Source organism: Bos mutus, chromosome 4 (genome assembly GCF_027580195.1).
Source record: "Bos mutus isolate GX-2022 chromosome 4, NWIPB_WYAK_1.1, whole genome shotgun sequence".
Taxonomy (NCBI): domain Eukaryota; kingdom Metazoa; phylum Chordata; class Mammalia; order Artiodactyla; family Bovidae; genus Bos; species Bos mutus.
Window position 1 is genome coordinate 87,777,498 of NC_091620.1, and position 19,803 is coordinate 87,797,300.

The 19,803-nt window shown below is 42.5% G+C and overlaps 1 protein-coding gene across 1 annotated transcript in view; it reads left to right on the top strand.

The window, feature by feature from the left end:
- The first annotated feature begins 2,327 nt into the window (after nt 1-2,327).
- Nucleotides 2,328-19,803, top strand: part of CDCA7L (cell division cycle associated 7 like) — a 43,014-nt gene continuing 25,538 nt past the window's right edge. The window contains exon 1 of the mRNA XM_005901244.3: nt 2,328-2,485. Within this exon, the coding sequence (XP_005901306.2) occupies nt 2,462-2,485 (24 nt within the window). The 5' untranslated portion in view covers nt 2,328-2,461. The remainder of the gene's footprint in view (nt 2,486-19,803) is intronic.

The following is a 19,803-nucleotide window of genomic DNA, read 5'->3' on the forward strand; positions in this document are numbered from 1 at the left end:
AGGTGGAGAGTGAAAAAGTTGGCTTAAAGCTCAACATTCAGAAAACAAAGATCATGGCATCCGGTCCCATCACTTCATGGGAAATAGATGGGCAAACAGTGGAAACAGTGTCAAACTTTATTTTTTGGGGCTCCAAAATCACTGCAGATGGTGATTGCAGCCATGAAATGAAAAGACGCTTACTCCTTGGAAGGAAAGTTATGACCAACCTAGACAGCATATTCGAAAGCAGAGACATTACTTTGCTAACAAAGGTCTGTCTAGTGAAGGCTATGGTTTTTCCTGTGGTCATGTATGGATGTGAGATTTGGACTGTGAAGAAGGCTGAGCGCCGAAGAATGGATGCTTTTGAACTGTGGTGTTGGAGAAGACTCTTTGAGAGTCCCTTGGACTGCAAGGAGATCCAACCTGGCCATTCTGAAGATCAGCCCTGGGATTTCTTTGGAAGGAAAGATGCTAAAGCTGAAACTCCAGTACTTTGGCCATCTCATGTGAAGAGTTGACTCAATGGAAAAGACTCTGATGCTGGGAGGGATTGGGGGCAGGAGGAGAAGGGGACGACAGAGGATGAGATGGCTGGATGGCATCACTGACTCGATGGACGTGAGTCTGAGTGAACTCCGGAGTTGGTGATGGACAGGGACGCCTGGCGTGCTGCGCTTCATGGGGTCACAAAGAGTTGGACACGACTGAGTGACTGAACTGAACTGAGTGTGTATCTGTTAAATTCCTACCAATTTACCCCCCCTTTCCCCTTTGGTAACTGTAAGTTTTTCTGTCTGTGAATCCGTTTGTTTTGTACATAAGTTCATTTGTTTTATTTTTTAAGATTCCACATATAAATGATAACATGATGTTTGTCTCTGACTTCACTTAGTATGATCATCTCTAGGTCCATCCATGTTGCTGCAAATGGCATTATTTTGTTCTTTTTATGGCTTAGTATTGTTCCATTGTATATAAATACTACATTATCCATTCATCTGTCAAGGAACATTTAGGTTACTTACATGTCTTGACTATTGTAAATACTGCTTCAGTGAACACTGGGGAGCATGTATCTCTTTGAATTAGAATTTTCTCCAGATATATGTCCAGGAATGGGACTGCTGGATCATACAGTTATTCTATTTTTAGTTTTCAAAGGAACCTTCATACCACCTTTTGTAGTGACTGCACCAATTTACATTCCCACCAACAGTGTAGGAAGGTCAAAAAATACACATTAAAACAAAACATCTGTAGAGTCAACTATTTAGAGAAGCTTTGTGGTAAAACCTGCTATGACTTCAGGAAAATTTATCTACCACCTTCCCTAATACCTGTTTCAAGGTTTCCAAAACATCTACCAGCTTAATTCTTCTCTCTTCATACTTCAACTCTAGTCTTCCCTGACCTTAGCCAAATTAAGTCCCCCTATTTTACACGACCATAGAACCACTTACCTTTCACTTCTGGCATCTATTGTAACAACACATTTACATTTATTTGCATCACTATTATTGAAATTATCACCATTATTATTAAGTAAAGGTTAATAATCACTAAAGTGGATTCATTATTAATCAAATTATAATTACATCATTACTACATTTATATCACGGTCAGTGGCTGGCTCCCTGCCTGTAAACTCCAACAGAGCAGGGGCCTGTTTTTTGTCCCAGCTTGTGTACACAGCGCCTGACACACAGTAGTAACTGCTCAGGCAATATCTGTCAGTCTTCCTGACCTGTAAAAGTGTCTAGTGGGGCAGCAAGGCCTACAGGTACAGTGGTATAGAACGGGCCGTCTGAAGTTCCAGGGAGGCTTGCAGTTGCCGACCCTCAGGGGCCTGGGTTACCGGTCTTGTGAAGTGAGCCCTGAAGCCAATGTTTTGAGAGGAGTCGGAACCCCGCCCCTTTACAACTACGAAACAAAACAAGTTCTGAGGCAGCCCTAAAATGCTTTCCCTGCTCTGAGACACTCGTTGCTTCAGAGGCTCTGCGCTCCAGGGTACTACCTGGAATAAACCGTGCAAAGATCTGGCGGGCGCCGCAGTCGGGCGTGCCAGCTGGAGGCTGCGCCGGGACTGCCCCCTCTCATTTCTCCCGCGCGAAACCCGGCCGGACGGCTCCACTCCCTCCCTCCGCTGCAGGGGGGAGCCCGGCGCCCCCAGATTGGCAGCCACCTCGGGTGGCCCCCGGCTGCAGCCCTTCTTGCGCCGCCTGAGACGCGAAATCCGTCGGTCGCGAAGTTTGGGTTGTGTAAGCGGAAGCTCGCGGGCGGGCGCGGCGGGGCGAGTGAGCGGCGCGGGGCGCTCCCCCTGTCCCGGGCGCCGAGTGCGCCCCTCCCCCGGCCCGCCGGAGCTCCGGGCGGGGCGAGCGTGCAACGCGGCCGCGGGCGTTCTCCGTGCGCCGGGCCCCTGGAGAGCCAGGTTCCCGTGGCCGCGTGCTGGGAGGAGGCCGGAGTCCCGTGGGGAAGGATGGCGTTGGCGACTCGCTCGCAGGTGAGGGTCTGGCCGCCCGCCGCAGTCCGGACGCGCCCACGTCTGCCTTGTCTTTGCGCCTGGCTCTGCTCCCCGCCTTGGGCTGGAAACGTGGCCCTCGGCTGCCTGGTTGTGGAGCGGGCGTGCCCCGCAGGTGTGTGCGGTGGGTGACGGGTGTTCTCGGGGCACGGAGAGGCCGGGTGCGCCCCACGCGGGCGCTCACCGCCGTCTCGGGTGGGACCTCCGGGGTCGCAGGCCGTGCTGCTGCGGCCGGGAGCCCCCGGAGTGGACGCACTGGAGGGCAGTGCCGGCTGCGAGGCCGCAGGGACTCCGCGACTGCATTTGCAGTGCTCGTGGGACGGGGAGGGGGAAGCTTTTTCTGTGCGCGCACCCCACTCTCTGGGATTGGTACGGAGTTAAGTAAGTTTAAGTGTAATTTTCTAAAACAAAAAAAGCAGTCGAGGATTAGGCAGTTCAACTTGGATAATGGAGTTTGTAAGGAATGGCTTTTGTATTTGTTCTAGAATTTTTGTAATTGTTTTCAAGGAACTTGTTAACTGTTTGGGGGAACTGGCACCGTCATTAGTCCAGGTTCAAAAACAAAAAGCCCCAAGATCCAAATCATATATACAGCAACACCCTAGTTACCCATCGTGGTTTTAACTAGGTCTTTCTTAAAATTTTCATTATCAAGGTTCCAAGTGTTACAATGGGTGGTGGCAAAGTAGCCTTCGCTTCAGTTTTCTTTTTGACTTTGCAAAAAACGCTTCTCTCTACTTTCTAGTAACGAATACACAGATTTTATTCAGAGGTAAGCAGCAAAAATTTTTTCAAATGTACTAAAAATAAAAGTTTTAGAAAGGGAAGGAAGTAGCTCCTGAGATCCCGAAAGATGCTTTGTGTGAGGCTTGGGGGTTTTCTTGCCTTTGTGAACACCTCTTTCACTGCTTCCTCCTTACCTTGGGCTGGTGTTCACTTCCTTTCTCCACCTGGGGACTGGGCCTCTCCTAGAATTGGCAGACCTGACGTGGAAGGTGGTACCTGAGCCCTGACGCTGCCACCTGCCTGGGTCTGGCCGCACAGTCGCGCCACCGGTGGTCACTATGGCCATTTGATGATTTCTGAAAGGCTTCCTGAAAGTGGACACTTGAGAAAAATCTACTGATGTGAACGTTTTTGAGGAGTATTTTTAAACTTCTCCAATGAAGGGAGGTATTAAAAACAAGGAAAACTAACTCAAGAGGGGGTGGGACAGGCTTAGTTAATGTTTTTATGTTTACCGCTGGCCCTCACTATACAATTAGTATCCTAGGCTTTTAGGAGGTTTGGGTTTCTCCAGGATTTAAGCCCTTCTGTAAGGCGCTTCCAGCCCCTTGTGAATTTCGTCAGAAAATGTATCTTGATGGTGTATCCTTCCTAAGACCTGTTGTTCTGGTGGTGCAACATAACAATTCCTGCTTAGGAAATTTTAAATGTCCCAGAATGTGTACTTGGAAATGAACAGTTTACTGTCAAATAATGAGGCTAATTTTCCATAGTGTTAATACTATTTAACCACGTGTACAGGTGGAGGTAAGCCACCAATTATATCAGAGCTGTTATGCACCCATTAGGGCAAGTTACTTTTTGTAATATGATCAAGTTTGTTTTTTTTTTCCCCTCCATCTCAGAAGACCTCCTAATTGGCAGTGCAAATTAAGATGTGTTAGGATATTTTTCAGTGGAAGTGTTCATCATAGTTTAAGTGTGAGCATATTATAGTCTTATCTGAGTGGAGAATGATTCTACCGGGTGGCCAGGTGACTGCGAATAAAAGCACTTAATGGACATTTCAGGCCCAGCAAGGTGTTGAATTCATGTGGCTCTTCCCTGTACCCCCACCTCTTGCACAGAGGAGCAAGGTGGGCACTCCAGCACACCCTGAAGGGAGGCTCAGCCCAGTGTGCAGTGGGTTTTAATCCCACATGTACAGCAGATAATTTCCATCCCTTGCAAAGTGCAGAGCTGGAAGGGGCTTCAGTAAAGAAAGCAGCTTAGGCCCAGTGTTCTGAGTAAAGGGAAGTAGGCAGGGAGGAGACAAGACATTTGTTTAAAGTCTGTGGACCCCTTCTAGCCTCTGCTTTTCTGCGACTTCACCAGTGTGTCAGATTTGATGTCCTTTGACAGTGATCACACCTAGTCCTTGTTGGGCTGACCACTGTGTCTTTGTGCTTTTGTATTGAGTGATGGGAATGATGCCCAGTAAAGCCTAGGGGATGGTCCCTTACTGAGAGCACTCAGCAGAGAAGCTGGCAGGAGCTGGAGGGTGGGACCGCCTCGGCTTTCTTGCAGAAAGCCTGGGAGTCAAAGAACTGACTCATTGGAAAAGACCCTGATGCTGGGTAAGATTGAAGGCAGGAGGAGAAGGGGACAACAGAGGATGAAATGGTTGGATGGCATCACCGACGCGATGGTCATGAGTTTGAGTAGTCTCTGGGAGTTGGTGATGGACAGGGAAGCCTGGCATGCTGCAGTCCATGGGGTCGCAAAGAGTCGGACACGACTGAGTGACTGAACTGACTGGGAGGTCCTGAATGTTGGTGTGATCTTTTTGCTCTCTTCTAGCACTGGGGTGCCTGTGGGATCCTTAGAGAAGGAAATAATTCTAAATGTTCTTATGTATTGCATGAGCATGCTGTCTGGATGAGGAAAGGAATTTATCTTTTTTAAAAATTTATGTATTCATTTTAAGGAGGATAATTATACTATCATGGAGATCAGCCCTGGGATTTCTTTGAAAGGAATGATGCTAAAGCTGAAACTCCAGTACTTTGGCCACCTCATGGGAAGAGTTGACTCATTGGAAAAGACTCTGATGCTGGGAGGGATTGGGGGCAGGAGGAGAAGGGGAAGACAGAGGATGAGATGGCTGGATGGCATCACTGACTCGATGGATGTGAGTCTGAGTGAACTCCGGGAGTTGGTGATGGACAGGGAAGCCTGGCGTGCTGCGATTCATGGGGTCGCAAAGAGTCGGACACGACTGAGCGACTGATCTGATCTGATCTGAATGGTTTTTTGCCATACATCAGTATGAATCGGCCATAGACATATGTGTCCCCTCCCACCTCCCTCCCCACAGGAATTTTTCTGATGGTGATCTCACAGCCACAAAGTGTACTCATCTGATCCTCTGACTTAAAACATGTGCCCAGAGCCCCGGAAGCTGGTCACAGAGGGCGGTCATTTATGACGTCTTAGAAGACCTGCACAATAATCTGTCATTTTAATAATCCCGTGTTTAAAAGGCCACTTGTTCTTCCTTTCGATGTACTGCTGACCTCCCCTCAACAAAAGAGCTGAATTCTCAGTGGTTGGGAGAAACCTCAGCACAGCAGTTTCAATTCGGTCAGGTGTATGGGACAGAAGACCGAAAGATACTTGTGTGACTTAAAACAGTTCAGGAACAGTGCAGTAAAGTAAGGAAAGGTCATTCAGATAGAGTCGCGTAGGCATGCTGATTTTAAACTGCCCTTAAGCATTCTCTTATTACTCTGTGAACCACAGTATAGAATTTTTACCTCCAAGATACAGTTTTGATTTGTGAAGGACATAGCTTTATGCATCAAAATGGAATTGAGACAGGCTGCTCGGGGAAGAATGTGCTGTGCTTAGTTGCTCGGTCATGTCCAACTCTTTGCAACTCCATGGACTGTAGCCCGCCAGGCTCCTCTGTCCATAAGAATTCTCCAGGCAAGAATACTAGAGTGGGTTGCCATGTCCTCCTCCAGGGGATCTTCCCTGCCCAGGGATTGAACCCAAGTCTCCCACTTTGCAGGTGGATTCTTTACCATTCAAGCCACCAGGGAAGCCCTGGGGAGGAATAGAGATAAAATATTTGTGGGATCGTTTTCTTTTTCTTTTTGAAAAGCAGTGGTCTGTAGGAGTTTTTAGATAGGACCATTCAGAGGCATACTTGGCATATAACTGAAGTTAACATGCCAGGATAGTTTTCTTCTATTGTAGTAAATGCCCTATGTAGAGAGCAGAGAAGTAGGTTGTGAAGTCCCACAGTGAAAGAGGCCAGAATTTTGGTTCAAGTAGTTGATGGTTTTCTGCCATCATAAACATCAGCGGATGAGCGAAGTCCCCCTGACTGGCTTAGTTCTTTTAGTGGCTGCTGGGTGCTAAGCATTACGTCACTTCTGGTGGAAGAAACAGAGACACATAAAACAGTCTTCTTTCCCAGGACCCGGTCAGAGATCACTCTGGAGCTCCTTGGCTCTTGGACAGAGTTCAGCTGGCTCCTGCTCTGAGCTGGGAGACCTTGGCGGCCTTCAGTTTGGGGGGTAGGAGAAGACCTTAAGAGTCATCTTTCTCCCCACCCTCTAAGGAAGGTCGTGCTGTGCTAGGTACTTAACATTAACAGATTTCATCCTCACTGTGGTGATGTGAAGTAGGTTGCATTATCTGCATTTTAAAGATAAGGCTAATAGACTGATGTGCTTGGAGGAGCCTAGTGTGAAAGAGCTGAATCAGAACTCGGTCTGCAGAGCACGGGGCTGACTCTTGCTGCTAGACATGATCAAGGACACACGGAGTTTAAACTGTGTAAATAGAAGGAGGTGTCAGCGGTGTGGGGTTTTCTCATACCTTTGTCCCTCCTTCTAAAGAGAAGAGCTGGGGTATTAACAGCAGCTCATCTAGTTCTTTTTAAGGAACTGGGCAAGTTATGCTTTGAGCAGGATTTCTTGGGCGCTGGCTGTAAAAGTTGGCTTGGGAATACGAAGAAGATCCACAAAGTTTTTACACAGGATTGACTTAGATGAATTTTGTGTTGTACAAATAACACCCTGTTCACAGAAGCTGAAAAGGAAACTGAACTGTTGCTCTACCTCACTTCTCCCTGGGTATCATTTTCTCGTTATTTTTCCTTCCCTGTTTGCCTGTGTCCAGTCACCGTTTTTGCTTAGCTTCTATGTATGCTGTTGAATTTTATAGTACGATTGTTGTTTGAATCCTGCTTTCTTTAGCACTGTCCATACTATTTTTCTGAGTAGCTTGGAGGTCTTTACGGTTTTCATTTTCATTCAGATGAGTGTTTTATGTATTTTCTGTTGAAAAATGTTTATTTATTAACAAATACATTTAAGAAACTTTGCAATGACTGTCTTGGGGTGGTACATACTATATGCCCTGTGTTGAAGACAACGCTGTTCTTAATTGCTGTCCTAATCATGTACTTACTATTTGGTAGAACAGGCCTGATTGCCGGTAGATGAGAACCTCTCACATACTGTCTTCCTAAGGCATTTCTCCTTTCGTTGTATTAGCTGATAGAAAGTACTTTGTGCTCAAGTTAGAATCAGGGCTCATGATAACTGGCCTGGAATAATGACTGTTTTCATCCTGAACTTAGAGCCCCCAAGCTAAGCCTTCTTTGGTCTTGCTTATTTTGGCTGTAAATTGTCTTCTAGGTGGCATTCCCGAAAATGTGTTTTCCTTGATGTTGTGGATGTCTAGAGATCAAACAGTAGGTTCACTCAGTGTAAAGCTCTTTCTGAGAGCTTAAAAAACAAAGGTTTTTCTTGATGTGCTGGTGATAATAGATGGTGCAGTTTGTAAAGTGTCACCACTCTGTACGCTTAAGATCTAGACATTTTCTGGTTGCATGTTGCACATAAAACGGTATAATATGGGCCATCAGGTGTGTGGTGACACCTTTCGCAGGTTGTCCTGCCAGTTGAACTGGTATCCTCAGGGCTGGGCGTAGTCCAGGGATCCCTCCCCGAAGACCCCCTCTCCTGTTCCCCCCAACCCTGCATAGCCGCAGCGCTGCTTGTGGGCAGCCCCCCGCCCATGTTTAAAGCTCTGCTTCTGAGGATCCTGTGTACCTGGCAAGTGCCTTTGCGTCTTTTTGGCACAAGACCTGGCCCTCCCTTGGCTGCCCGCTGGTGGACACCTCCTCCCCTTGGAGAGCCCAAATCCATCCCCCTGGATTTACCCCAGGGTGATGGCTGATCACCCCAAATCATGCGGCAGGCCAAAATGGTACTTACCCAGTGAGTGAAGGGCCTGGCATATGTGTGCTCAGTCACATCTGACTCTTTGGGGCCCCACAGACTGCAGACTGCCAGCCTTTTAAGTCCATGGAATTTTCCAGGCAAGAATATTGGAGCAGGTTGCCATTTTGCACTCCAGGGGATCTTCCTGACCTAGGGATCGAACCTGTCTCCTGAGTCTCCTTCATTGGCAGGTGGATTCTTCAACACTGGTGCCACCTGGGAAGCCCCTGGCAAATCATAGCTGTTAAATATTTGTTGAATTTTTTTTTAAAGAAAGTTAGTTTAGGATTGTCAGTGTATGGTGAGTGCAGGCATGAGTTATGACAGGCTGGAGCAGAGCTTCTGGAAATTTTTGTTGGCCTAATTCATGGTGGAGGCGTTTGTGCCTGCCCCAGTGGCCTGGAGGTGTGCAGTCTCACTCTGCCTGTGCAGGAGATGTTCCTATTAATCTTGTTTTGTCTTTAAAAGTCATGCCTATTCCATGATATGTTTTTATTTGTTTGTATCAAGAATGCTATTTTAAAATATTCTTCTGGGGAAAAAAACTTCCTCTCCCCGTTCACTCCTGTGGTCCTGAAAGCCCTCTGGCTGTCACTGAGCTCCCCAGCTTAAGCAGCACGGAACTGCCAAGTATAAAATTTAGAACTTGTACCTTTAATAAGCCCTGAAATACATATCTACTGCCCACTCCCCAACCTACTCCATCCTTTTACTTAAAGCTCCATGACTCTGAGGGTGGTTAAGTGGAGGGCAGCGGGGCAAGGGGGGCTATCATTGATATTGAAATCTCTCAGAATATTTTTTTAATGCAAAATGCTTAGTGCCCTTTATTTTGTTCTCCAGTAACATTGGTTTAAAATAGAAAGTTAAAAATAAAAGTGCGTTGAAGAATCATTAATTTTTTAATTTTTACTTTTTATTGGCATATAGTTGATTTGCAGTGTTGTTTCTTCTTTGCTGTAGCAGAGTGATTTAGTTATACAGATGTATATTCCTTTTCATATCCTTTTGATTATGGTTTATTTTAGGATGTTGAATGTAGTCCCCTGTGTTGTTCAGTAGGACCTTGTTTATTTTATATAAATTCTATTATATATATGTAAAATCACAATATTTGCAAATCCCAAACTCTTGATTTATCCCTCCCCCACCTCCTTCCCCTTTGGTAACCATCAGTTTGTTTTCTGTGTCTGTGAGTCTGTTTCCGTTTTATAAATAAGTGTATTTACATCATATTTTAGATTTCACATATAAATGATATCATATGGTATTTGTCTTTATTTTTCTAACTTCACTTAATATGATAATCTCAAGGTTTATCCATGTTGCTGCAAATGGCATTGCTTTAGTATTATTTATGGCTAATATTTGTGTGTGTGTACACAGCGCATCTTCTTTATCCATTCATGTGTCAGTGGGCATTTAGGTGCTTCCATGTCTTGGCAGTGGTAAACAGTGCTCTGTGAACATTGGGGTGCAATGTTCTATTTTTTTTTAATTAGCATTTTCATCTTTTCCTGATACATGGCCAGGATTTTCAGTTTTTTGAAAACTTCCATACTGTTTTCCAAATGTCTGCACCAATTTACATTCCCACCCACAGTGTATGGGGGATTCCTTTTTCTCTACACTTTGTCCAGGATTTATTATTTGTAGACTTTTAAAGGTGTCTCTTCTGACTCGTGTGAGGTGACAGCCCCATTGTATAGTTTCGATTCGCATTTCTCTAAGAATTCGCCATGTTGAGCATGTTTTCATGTGCCTGTTGCCCGTCTGTATGCCTTCTTTGGAGAAATGTCTACTTAGGTCTTCTGCACATTTTTTAATTGTGTTTTTTTCTTTTTTATTGAGCAATGTGGGTGGGTTGTATATTTTGGGAATTAAACCTTTGGTAACATCATTTGCAAATATTTTCTCCCATTTTGTAAGTTGCCTTTTCATTTTGTTTATGGCTTATTTGCTGTGCAAAAGCATTTAAGTTCGATTAAGTCCCATTTGTTTATTTTTGCTTTTATTTCTGTTGTTTGGGAAACTGACATGAGAAAGCATCGCTGTGATTTATGTCAGAGAATGTTTTGCCTGTTTTCTCTTCTGGGAGTTGTATGGTCTTGTGTCTTGAACTTAAGTCTTTAAGCCACGTTGAGTTTGTTTTCTTGTATGGTATGATGGTGTGTTCTAACTTCACTGGCTTACAGGTGGCTGTCCACCTCTCCCAGTACCACTTGCTGAAGAGACTCTCTTTTCTCCATTGTATATTCTTGCTTCCTTTGCTGAAGATTAATTGGCCATAGGTGTGTGAATTTATTTCTGGGCTCTCTGTTCTTTTCCACTGATCCATATTTCTGTTTTTGTGCCAATACTAAACTGTTAAAAATCATGTTTATTCTTAATTCTCTGTTTTTTTACTAACAGTTGGTCCCAGTTGGGGGAGGGTGGGGCTTCCCAGGTGGGGCAGTGATAAAGAATTCGCCAGACAATGCAGGGTCCGATCCCTGTGTTGGGAAGATCCCCTGGAGGAAGGCATGGCAACCCACTCGGGTATTCTTGCCTGGAGAATCCCCATGGACAGAGGAACCTAACAGGCTACAGTTCATGGGGTCACAAAGAGTCATACTGAGCATGCACACACACCGATTTATTTGGGGAGTTGTTTTTTTTTTTTAATAGTTAAAAGCTGGTGGGGCCTCATCCAGCCTTTCTCATACATGCACATGACCTCTTACAGAAGGTTTTCCTTACCTGACTTAAAAGTATAAAACTGCCTTGTTCTCTTTTCCCACACTGATAGCTTCAGAAATTCACTGGAAAGAGCATCTAGTTGTCCTTGTGATCGTTATTGTGCTAAGTGAGCCTCTTTCCCAGCTGTAATTGGGAGCTGAGAAAGGATGCGCTCTTAGGGAGTGTGTACATTCACCGTGGCACAAAGCCAGGAGCCAAGTGGTGTCAGCTGCCTGCACAGGCCGGCATCCCAGGGATTGTTCAGCGTGTTTTCCCCTAGCAGGGCAGAAGTGTGTCAAGAGGCTCCCTCTATAAAGTGTGCAGGGCTGGGCTGTGGGGTGTGCAGGGGTGTGCAGGTCTGGTCAGTGCTTGTCTGCCTTGAGCACAGGGACAGTGGCTTACCAAGACAGTGCCCCCCTGCCCGCGTGTACTCCAGACTCCTGCGTCCACCTGTGGATTTCCTGCATGTCCTCTGGGCTGACTGTGTGGACGTGGCTGACCTCGTGGCCCCTGGAATTCTTTGGTAATCACGCTGTGACTGGGTCAGGTGCCCTCCTGGGCTGACCTCCCCGTTTGCATTTACTGCACCTCACTGACACTGACTGTAGAGTGCCCATGTCACCCTGCCCCTGTGACTCATTGCTCGTGGGTCCTTTAGCACACGTTGGTACAATTACACTCTGCAATCACTTTTAATAATGAACATTGACACAGCGTCTTCTACTTCACGGAACGCTTTCCAGTCATAGTTTGGTAGCCATCAGAGCTCTATACAAATATTCTTGTCCTTTCGATAAATGGGAGGAATGCATTTTCCTGGCCCCCGAAACAGGCAAGACTTAGATGTGCTCTGGCTAATGAAATGTGAGCAGAAGTCTAGTGTGTCACGTCCAGGTGACAATCTCATCTACCTCATTATGCTCCCTGTGCCCATGCTCCTGACGGTGGAAACTGTCAGCCTGGATCCTGTGTGAGGACCGTGTGCAGTGGCCCACCTGGCTGGCCCAGGACCGACACGTCCTGTGCACGAGAAAGAAGGCTTTCTTGCTTTAGATCATTCAGATGTGGGATCGTTTGCTGCTGCTTTGTAATCTGTCTTGTCTGACAGACGCAGAGGCGTGTGTTTCAGTTTGGAATCTGTGGTTCTCATCTGAGTGAACTGGTGTCATGGGTGTAACAGAAGTGGGCTACTTTCGGCTTGTCCAAAGTCGGGGAATGTGCCTGTTGCCAGGGCTTCAGAGGTCAGGGATGTCAGTGCCCTGTATCAGGCAGGGCAGAAATGTCCCAGAGGGAGAAGCCACCAAAATGTCAATAGCAGCTTGTTGAAAACCACTGAGAGCAGACTAGTTTGATTTGATCATCAGTCTTTTAGAGTACATTGAAGTCTTAACATTGGCTTCACATTTCCTGTCTGCTGACCCTTTGGAAAAGGAAATTACCCAGAACTTCCCAAGTGATTTGGCTCCATTCCCTCCCAGGACATCTGCCAAAACTTTGTTTGGTTCGTAGGCTACTCTTCTGAACAGCTATTCGAAACCCTAGATACAGACACGTCTGTTAGTTTCCTCCCACTTACGTTTTCTTTTAAAAATAGCATTGATTTTTTTTTCTTCTGCCTTTTTTTTTTATGATGGCAGAATATACATAACATAAATTTTACTATGTTAACCATTTTCAAATGTATAACTCAGTGGCATCTAGTTCAGTCACGTTGTTGTTGTAACCATTACCACTGTTCATACCCAGAACCTCTTCATCATCCTGAACTGAAACTGTACCCTTTAAACAATTCTCTTCATTCCTTCTCCTTCCCTCCAGTCCATAGTAATCACCCAGAAACACTTTGTGTTTCTGTGAATTTCACTGGAAGCATACAGTATTTGTTGTTTCATGTCTGATGTATTTCATTTAGTGTATTTTCAAGGTTCAAAGATACCTGTTCTTACAGTCTGAATAATAACCCTTTGTATGCATATGCTACATTTTATATATTATCCATTCATGCATGCATGGACGTTTGGGCTGTTCCTACCTTTTGGCCATCTTTAATAATGCTGCTATAAACATTGGTGTAAAATATCAGTTTGAATCCCTGCTTTTAATACTTATGAATGTATACCTAAAAGTGAAATGACTGGATTGTATGATAATTGTGTTTATTTTGGGGGGAACTATCATATTGTTTGCCACAGTGGCTGCACACTTTTTCGTAACCACTAACCTTATGGCAGAAAGTGAAGAGGAACTAAAAAGCCTCTTGATGAAGTGAAAGTAGAGAGTGAAAAAGTTGGCTTAAAGCTCAACATTCAGAAAACGAAGATCATGGCATCCGGTCCCACCACTTCATGGGAAATAGATGGGGAAACAGTGGAAACAGTGTCAGACTTTATTTTTCTGGGCTCCAGATCACTGCAGATGGTGACCGCAGCCATGAAATTAAAAGACGCTTACTCCTTGGAAGGAAAGTTATGACCAACCTAGATAGCTTATTGAAAAACAGAGACATTACTTTGCCAACAAAGGTTCGTCTAGTCAAGGCTATGGTTTTTCCTGTGGTCATGTATGGATGTGAGAGTTGGACTGTGAAGAAAGCTGAGCGCCAAAGAATTGATGCTTTTGAACTGTGGTGTTGGAGAAGACTCTTGAGAGTCCCTTGGACTGCAAGGAGATCCAACCAACCCATTCTAAAGGAGCTCAGTCCTGGGTGTTCATTGGAAGGACTGATGTTGAAGCTGAAACTCCAGTACTTTGGCCACCTCATGCGAAGAGTTGACTCATTGGAAAAGACTCTAATGCTGGGAGGGATTGGGGGCAGGAGGAGAAGGGGACGACAGAGGATGAGATGGCTGGATGGCATCACTGACTTGATGGGCATGAGTTTGAGTGAACTCCAGGAGTTGGTGATGGACAGGGAGGCCTGGTGTGCTGTGATGCATGGGGTCGCAAAGAGTCGGACACGATGAGCGACTGAACTGAACTGACTGAGCAGTACTTAAATGTTCCAATTTCTCTGCTTACTCAGAAACACTTATTTTCTATTTTTTTGATAATAGCCATCCTAATGGGTGTGACGTGATATCTCATTGTGGTCTTGATTTGCATTTCCCTAATGATTCGTGATGTTGAGCATCTTTTCAGTTGCTTATTGGCCATCAGCATATATTTGGAGAAATATCTGCTTAAGCCTTTTGCTAATATTTAAATTGGTGTTTGGTTGTGCTGTAAGAGTTCTTTGTATTTTCTGGATATTAACCCTGTATCAATACATGATTTGCAAATATTTTCTCCCATTCTCTAGTTGTATTTTTCATTCTTTTGGTAGTATCCTTTAGTGCAGAAAATTTTTTAATTTTGATGAAGTCCAATTTATCTATATTCTTTTCCTATTATTGTCTGTGCATTTGGTGCCATAGCCAAGTCATAAATTTTTCCGTCTATCTTTTCTTCCAAGAAGGAAAGAGTTTTTATAGTTCTAGCTTTTAACATTTAGATTCTTTGCATTTCTAGTTTTTTCTAGATGGTGTAAGATAAGGTTTCAGCTTCATTCTTTGCATGTGGAAATTCAGTTTTTCCAGCATCATTGGTCGAAGACTATCCTTTCCCCATTGAACAGTCTTAGGATCCTTGTCAAAAGTCATTTGACCATCTAGTCAAGGGTTTGTTTTGGGGTGCTGTGTTTTACTGCATTGATCTAAAAGTCCATCTTTGTGCTAGGACTCTACTGTTTGGATTAGTGTAGTTTTGTAGTAAGTATTGAAATCAGTTAAGTGTGACTATTCCAGTGAGGTTCTTCATTTTCAAGATTGTTTTGATTTTTCAGGGCCTCTTGAGATTCCACATGAATTTTAAGAAGGGCTTTTTTGTTTTTGCAGAAAAGTGTTACCCTGATTCTGATGAGGATTGCGTTGGGTATATAGATAGCTTTGGGTAGTGTTGTCATCTCAACAATATTAAGTCTTCCAATTTATGAGTATGTAATATCTTTCTATTTATTTATGTCTTCATTAATTTCATTCAGTGGTCTTTTATAGTTTTCATTGTGTAAGTCTTTAGCCTCATGGCCCAAGTTAATCCCTAAGAGTTTTTTTTTTTTTTTTGATGCTCTGATAAATGGAATTTTTGCAGATTGTTCCTTGTTAGTGTATAGCAATGCTACTGATTTGACTTGAATTTGTTAAATAGTGATGACAGTTTCTATGGGATCTTTAGATGTTCTACATAGTTATATCACCTGCAAACAGTTTCAATGCTTTCTTTCCAATTTGGATGCCTTTTATTTTCATTGGATAATTGCTCAAATACTATGTTGAATAGAAGTGGTGAAGGTAGATGTTTTGTTCCTGATCATAGGAGAAAGTGTTAAGTCTTCCAATATTGAGTATATTAGCTGTGGGCTTTTCGTATATGGCCTTTATTAGGTTGATAATGATTCCTTCCATTCTTTGTGGAACTTTTTAAAACCATGAAAAGATACTGAATTTTGTCAAATGCTTTTTCTGCATCAGTTGAGATGATTATGTGTTTGCATTACATTGATTGGTTTTCATATGTTGAACCATACTGTATGCTAGAATATATCCCACTTGGTCATCTTGTATAATCTGAGCTGCTGAATTCGGTTTGCCAGCCTTTTTTTTGAGGAATTTTGCACCGTAAGGGCTATTGCTCTGTACTTTTCCTGTAGGTTCTTTGTCTGGCTTTGCTGTCAGAATAGTAACCAGTCTCATAGAATGAGGTAAGAAATGTTTTCTCCCCTTCACTTTTTTTTTTTTTAAAGAATTTGAGAAGGATTGGTGTTAATTTTTCTGGTCCTGGGATTTACTTTGTTGGGAGGTTTTTCATTATTGATTCAAATTCTTACTAGTTAGAAATCTCCTTAGGTTTTTTGTTTTTGAGGAATCAGTCTTGGAAGGTTGTGTGTTTTACCCATTTCATCTAGCTAGTTTTTTGACATACAATTGATCATAATACTCTTTTTTAAAAAATATTATTTACTTGCTTTTTGCTTGGCTGGGTCTCGGTAGCTGCGTGGGCTTTTCTCTGGTTTCACTGAGGGGCTCCTCTCCAGCTGCAGTGCACAGGCTCCTCATTGCAGTGGCTTCTCTTGTGGCGCTCGGGCCCTAGGAAGCACGGGGCTTAGAAGTTGCAGTGCACAAGCTCTGTAGTTGTGGCTCCCGGGCTTTCGAGCACAGGCTCAGTAGCTGTGATACATGGGCTTGGTTGCTGCACGGCGTGTGGGATCTCCCTGGATCAAGGATTGAACCCGTGTCTCCTACATTGGCAGGTGGATTCTTTACCACTGAGCTACCAGAGAAGCCCCTAAATATATATAAAGTACTGTTTTTGTTATCTTTGTTACTTCTGTAAAACTAGTAGTAATGCCTCTGCTTTATTTCAGCAATTTGGATTTTCTTTTTTCCTTAAACAGTCTGCCTAAAAGTTTGTCAGTTCTGTTATTGTCATAGAACTAATTTTTGGTTTTACGATTTTTCTCTATTGGTTTTCTGTTCTTTATCTCTGCTGTAATTTTTGTTTCCTTCCTTCTGTAACCTTTGGGTTTAGTTACTGTACTTCTAGTCCCTAATAATATAAAATTAGTTTGTTGGTTTGAGATCATTTTTAATATAAATGTTTATAGCTATATATTTTTTCTTAGTATTGCTTTCTCTGCATCACATAGGTTTTAGTATATTTTGCTTTCACTTCTTTGAAAATATTTTCTAATTTCCCTCGTGTTTTCTTCTTTGACCACTGGTTGTTTAAGAGTGTTGTTTAATTTCTACTTATTTGTGAATTTTCCAGTTTTTCTTCTGTTACTGATTTCTAGTTTTCTTTTATCATTATTACAAAGATAGTTTATGTGATTTTAATCTTTTAAATTTATACTCACATGTTTTCTAGTGTCACATACAGTCTGTCTTGGGGAGTTTTCCATTTGCTCTTGAGGAAAATGCATATTCTGCTGTTATTGGGTGTTGTGTTGGGAGGAAAACGTACATTCTGCTGTTGTTCTATCTATGTGTGTTAGTTCTAGTTGGTTTATAATGTTCAATTCCTGTTTTTCCCTGCTGATCTTCTCTCTGGTGTTTCTATCCATTATTGAAAGTACGGTATTGAGGTCTCCAACTATTATTGTAGAAGAGCCTTTTTTTCCAATTCCGTCAGTGTTTTCTTTGTAGGTATTGAAGCTCTGATGTTTCATACATATTTATAATTATTGTTTATAATTATTATTTGTCATAGTGTTGTCTGGGTACGTGCCCAGGAGTGGGATTGCTGGGTCATATGGTAATTCTATTGCTAGTTTTTCTGAGGAACCTCTGTGCTGTTCTCCATTGTGACTGCATCAGCTTACCTTCCCACCAGCACTGTGGGAGGTTTTCCTTTTCTACACGCCCTCTCCAGCATTTGTTATTTGTAGACTTTTTAATGATGGCTGTTCTGACCGGTCTGAGGTGATGTCTCATTGTAGTTTTGATTTTTACATTTCCCTAATAGTCATGAACATCTTTTCATGTGCCTATTGACCATCTGTATGTCTTCTTTGGGGAAATGTCTATTAAGACCTTCTGCCCATTTTCAGTTGGGTTGTTTGGTTTTTGTTGTTTCTGAGTTGTAAAAGCTGTTTGTATATTTTGTTTAAGCCCTTGTCGGTTGCATCATTTGCAACTACTTTCTCCCATTCCATAGGTTGTCTTTTCCTTTTTTTAAAATCATTTCCTTTGCTGTGCAAAAGCTTATCGGTTTAATTAGACCCCATTTATTTCTGTTTTTATTTCCATTATTCTAATGGATCCAAAAAGAGACTGCTGCAGTTTATGTCAAAGAATATTCTATGTTTTCCTCTAAGATATTTTTAGTATCCAGTCTTACATTTAGGTCTTTAATCCATTTTGAGTTTATTTTTGTGTATGATGTTGAAGAATATTCTATTTTTTTTTTTTACATGTAGCTGTCCAGATTTTCCAGCATCACTTATTGAAGAGACTATCTTTTCTCCATTGTATATTCTTGCCCACTTTGTTGAAGATTCACTGACCATTGGTGTATGGTTTTTTTCCTGGGCTTTCCATCCTGTTACATTGGTTTGGATTTCTTTTTCTGTACCAGTAATCATATTGTTTTGATTACTGTAGCTTTGTAGTATAGCCTGAAGTCAGGGATCCTGATTCCCTCAGTTCCGTTTTTCTTAAGATTGCTTTGGCTATTTGGTGTCTTTTGTGTCTCCATAGAAATTTAATTTTTTTTTTTGTTCTGGTTCTATGAAAAATGCCATTGGTAAGTTGATAGGTATTGCACTGAGTCTGTAGATTGCCTTGGGTTGTATAGTCATTTGGAGAGTGTTGATTCTTCTAATCCAAGGACATGGTGTATCTTTCTATCTGTGTTATCTTCGATTTCTTCCATCAGCATCTTATAGGTTTCGAGGTATAGGTTTCTTGCTTCCTTAAGTAAGTTTATTTGTAGGTATTTTATTCTTTTTATGTGATGGTACATGGGGTTGTTTATTCAATTTCTCTTTCTGATCTTTTGTTGTTATTATATAGAAATGTAATAGATTCTATGTATTAATCTTGTATCCTACAGTTTTACCTAATTCATTGATGAGCTCTGGTGTTTTCTGTAGCATTGTTAGGATTTTCTATGTGTAATATCATATCATCTGGAAACAGTGACAATTTTGCTTCTTCATTTCTAATTTGGATTTCTTTTATTTCTTCTCTGATTGCCAAGGCTAGGACTTCCAAAACTATGTTGAATGAAAGTGGTGAGAGTGGACATTCTTGTTTTGTTTCTGGTCTTAGAGGAAATGCTTTCAGCTTTTCAGCATTGAAAATGATGTTAGTTGTAGGTTTGTTATATATGGCCTTTATTATGTTGAGGTAGGTTCTTTCTATGCCCCCTTTCTGGAAAGTTTTTATGAACGGGTGTTGTATTTTGTCAAAAGCGTGTTCTACATCTGATTTTTATTCAGCATACATGTGATTTTTATTTTTATACATGTGATTTTTATTCAGCAATTTGTTAATGCAGTATATCGCACCGATTGGTGAATGTTGAAAAACCCTTGCATTCCTGGGGTAAGCCCTACTTGATCATGGTGCATGATCCTTTTAATGTGTTGTTGAATTCAGTTTGCTAGTATTTTGTTGAGGATATTTATATCTATGATCATCAGTGATATTGGCCTGTAATTTTTCTCTTTTTATGGTATCTTTGGTTTTGGTATCAGGGTGATGGAATGAGTTTGGGAGTGTTTCTTCCTCTGCAATTTTTTGGAATAGTTTTAGAAGGATAGGTGTCCACTCTTGTCTAAATGAGTGTTTGATAGAATTTGCCTGTGAAACCATCAGGTTCTACATTTTTTTTGTTGAGTCTTTTAAATCACAGTTTCAATTTCAGTTCTTGTGATAGGTCTGTTCATATTTGCTATTTCTTCCTGGTTCATTTTGGAGAGATGGAACCTTTCTGAGAATTTGTCCATTTCTCTTAGGTTGTCCATTGCATTGGCATATAGTTGCTTGTGTTAGTCTGTTATGAATCTATTTTTGTGATGTCCGTTGTAACATCTCTTTT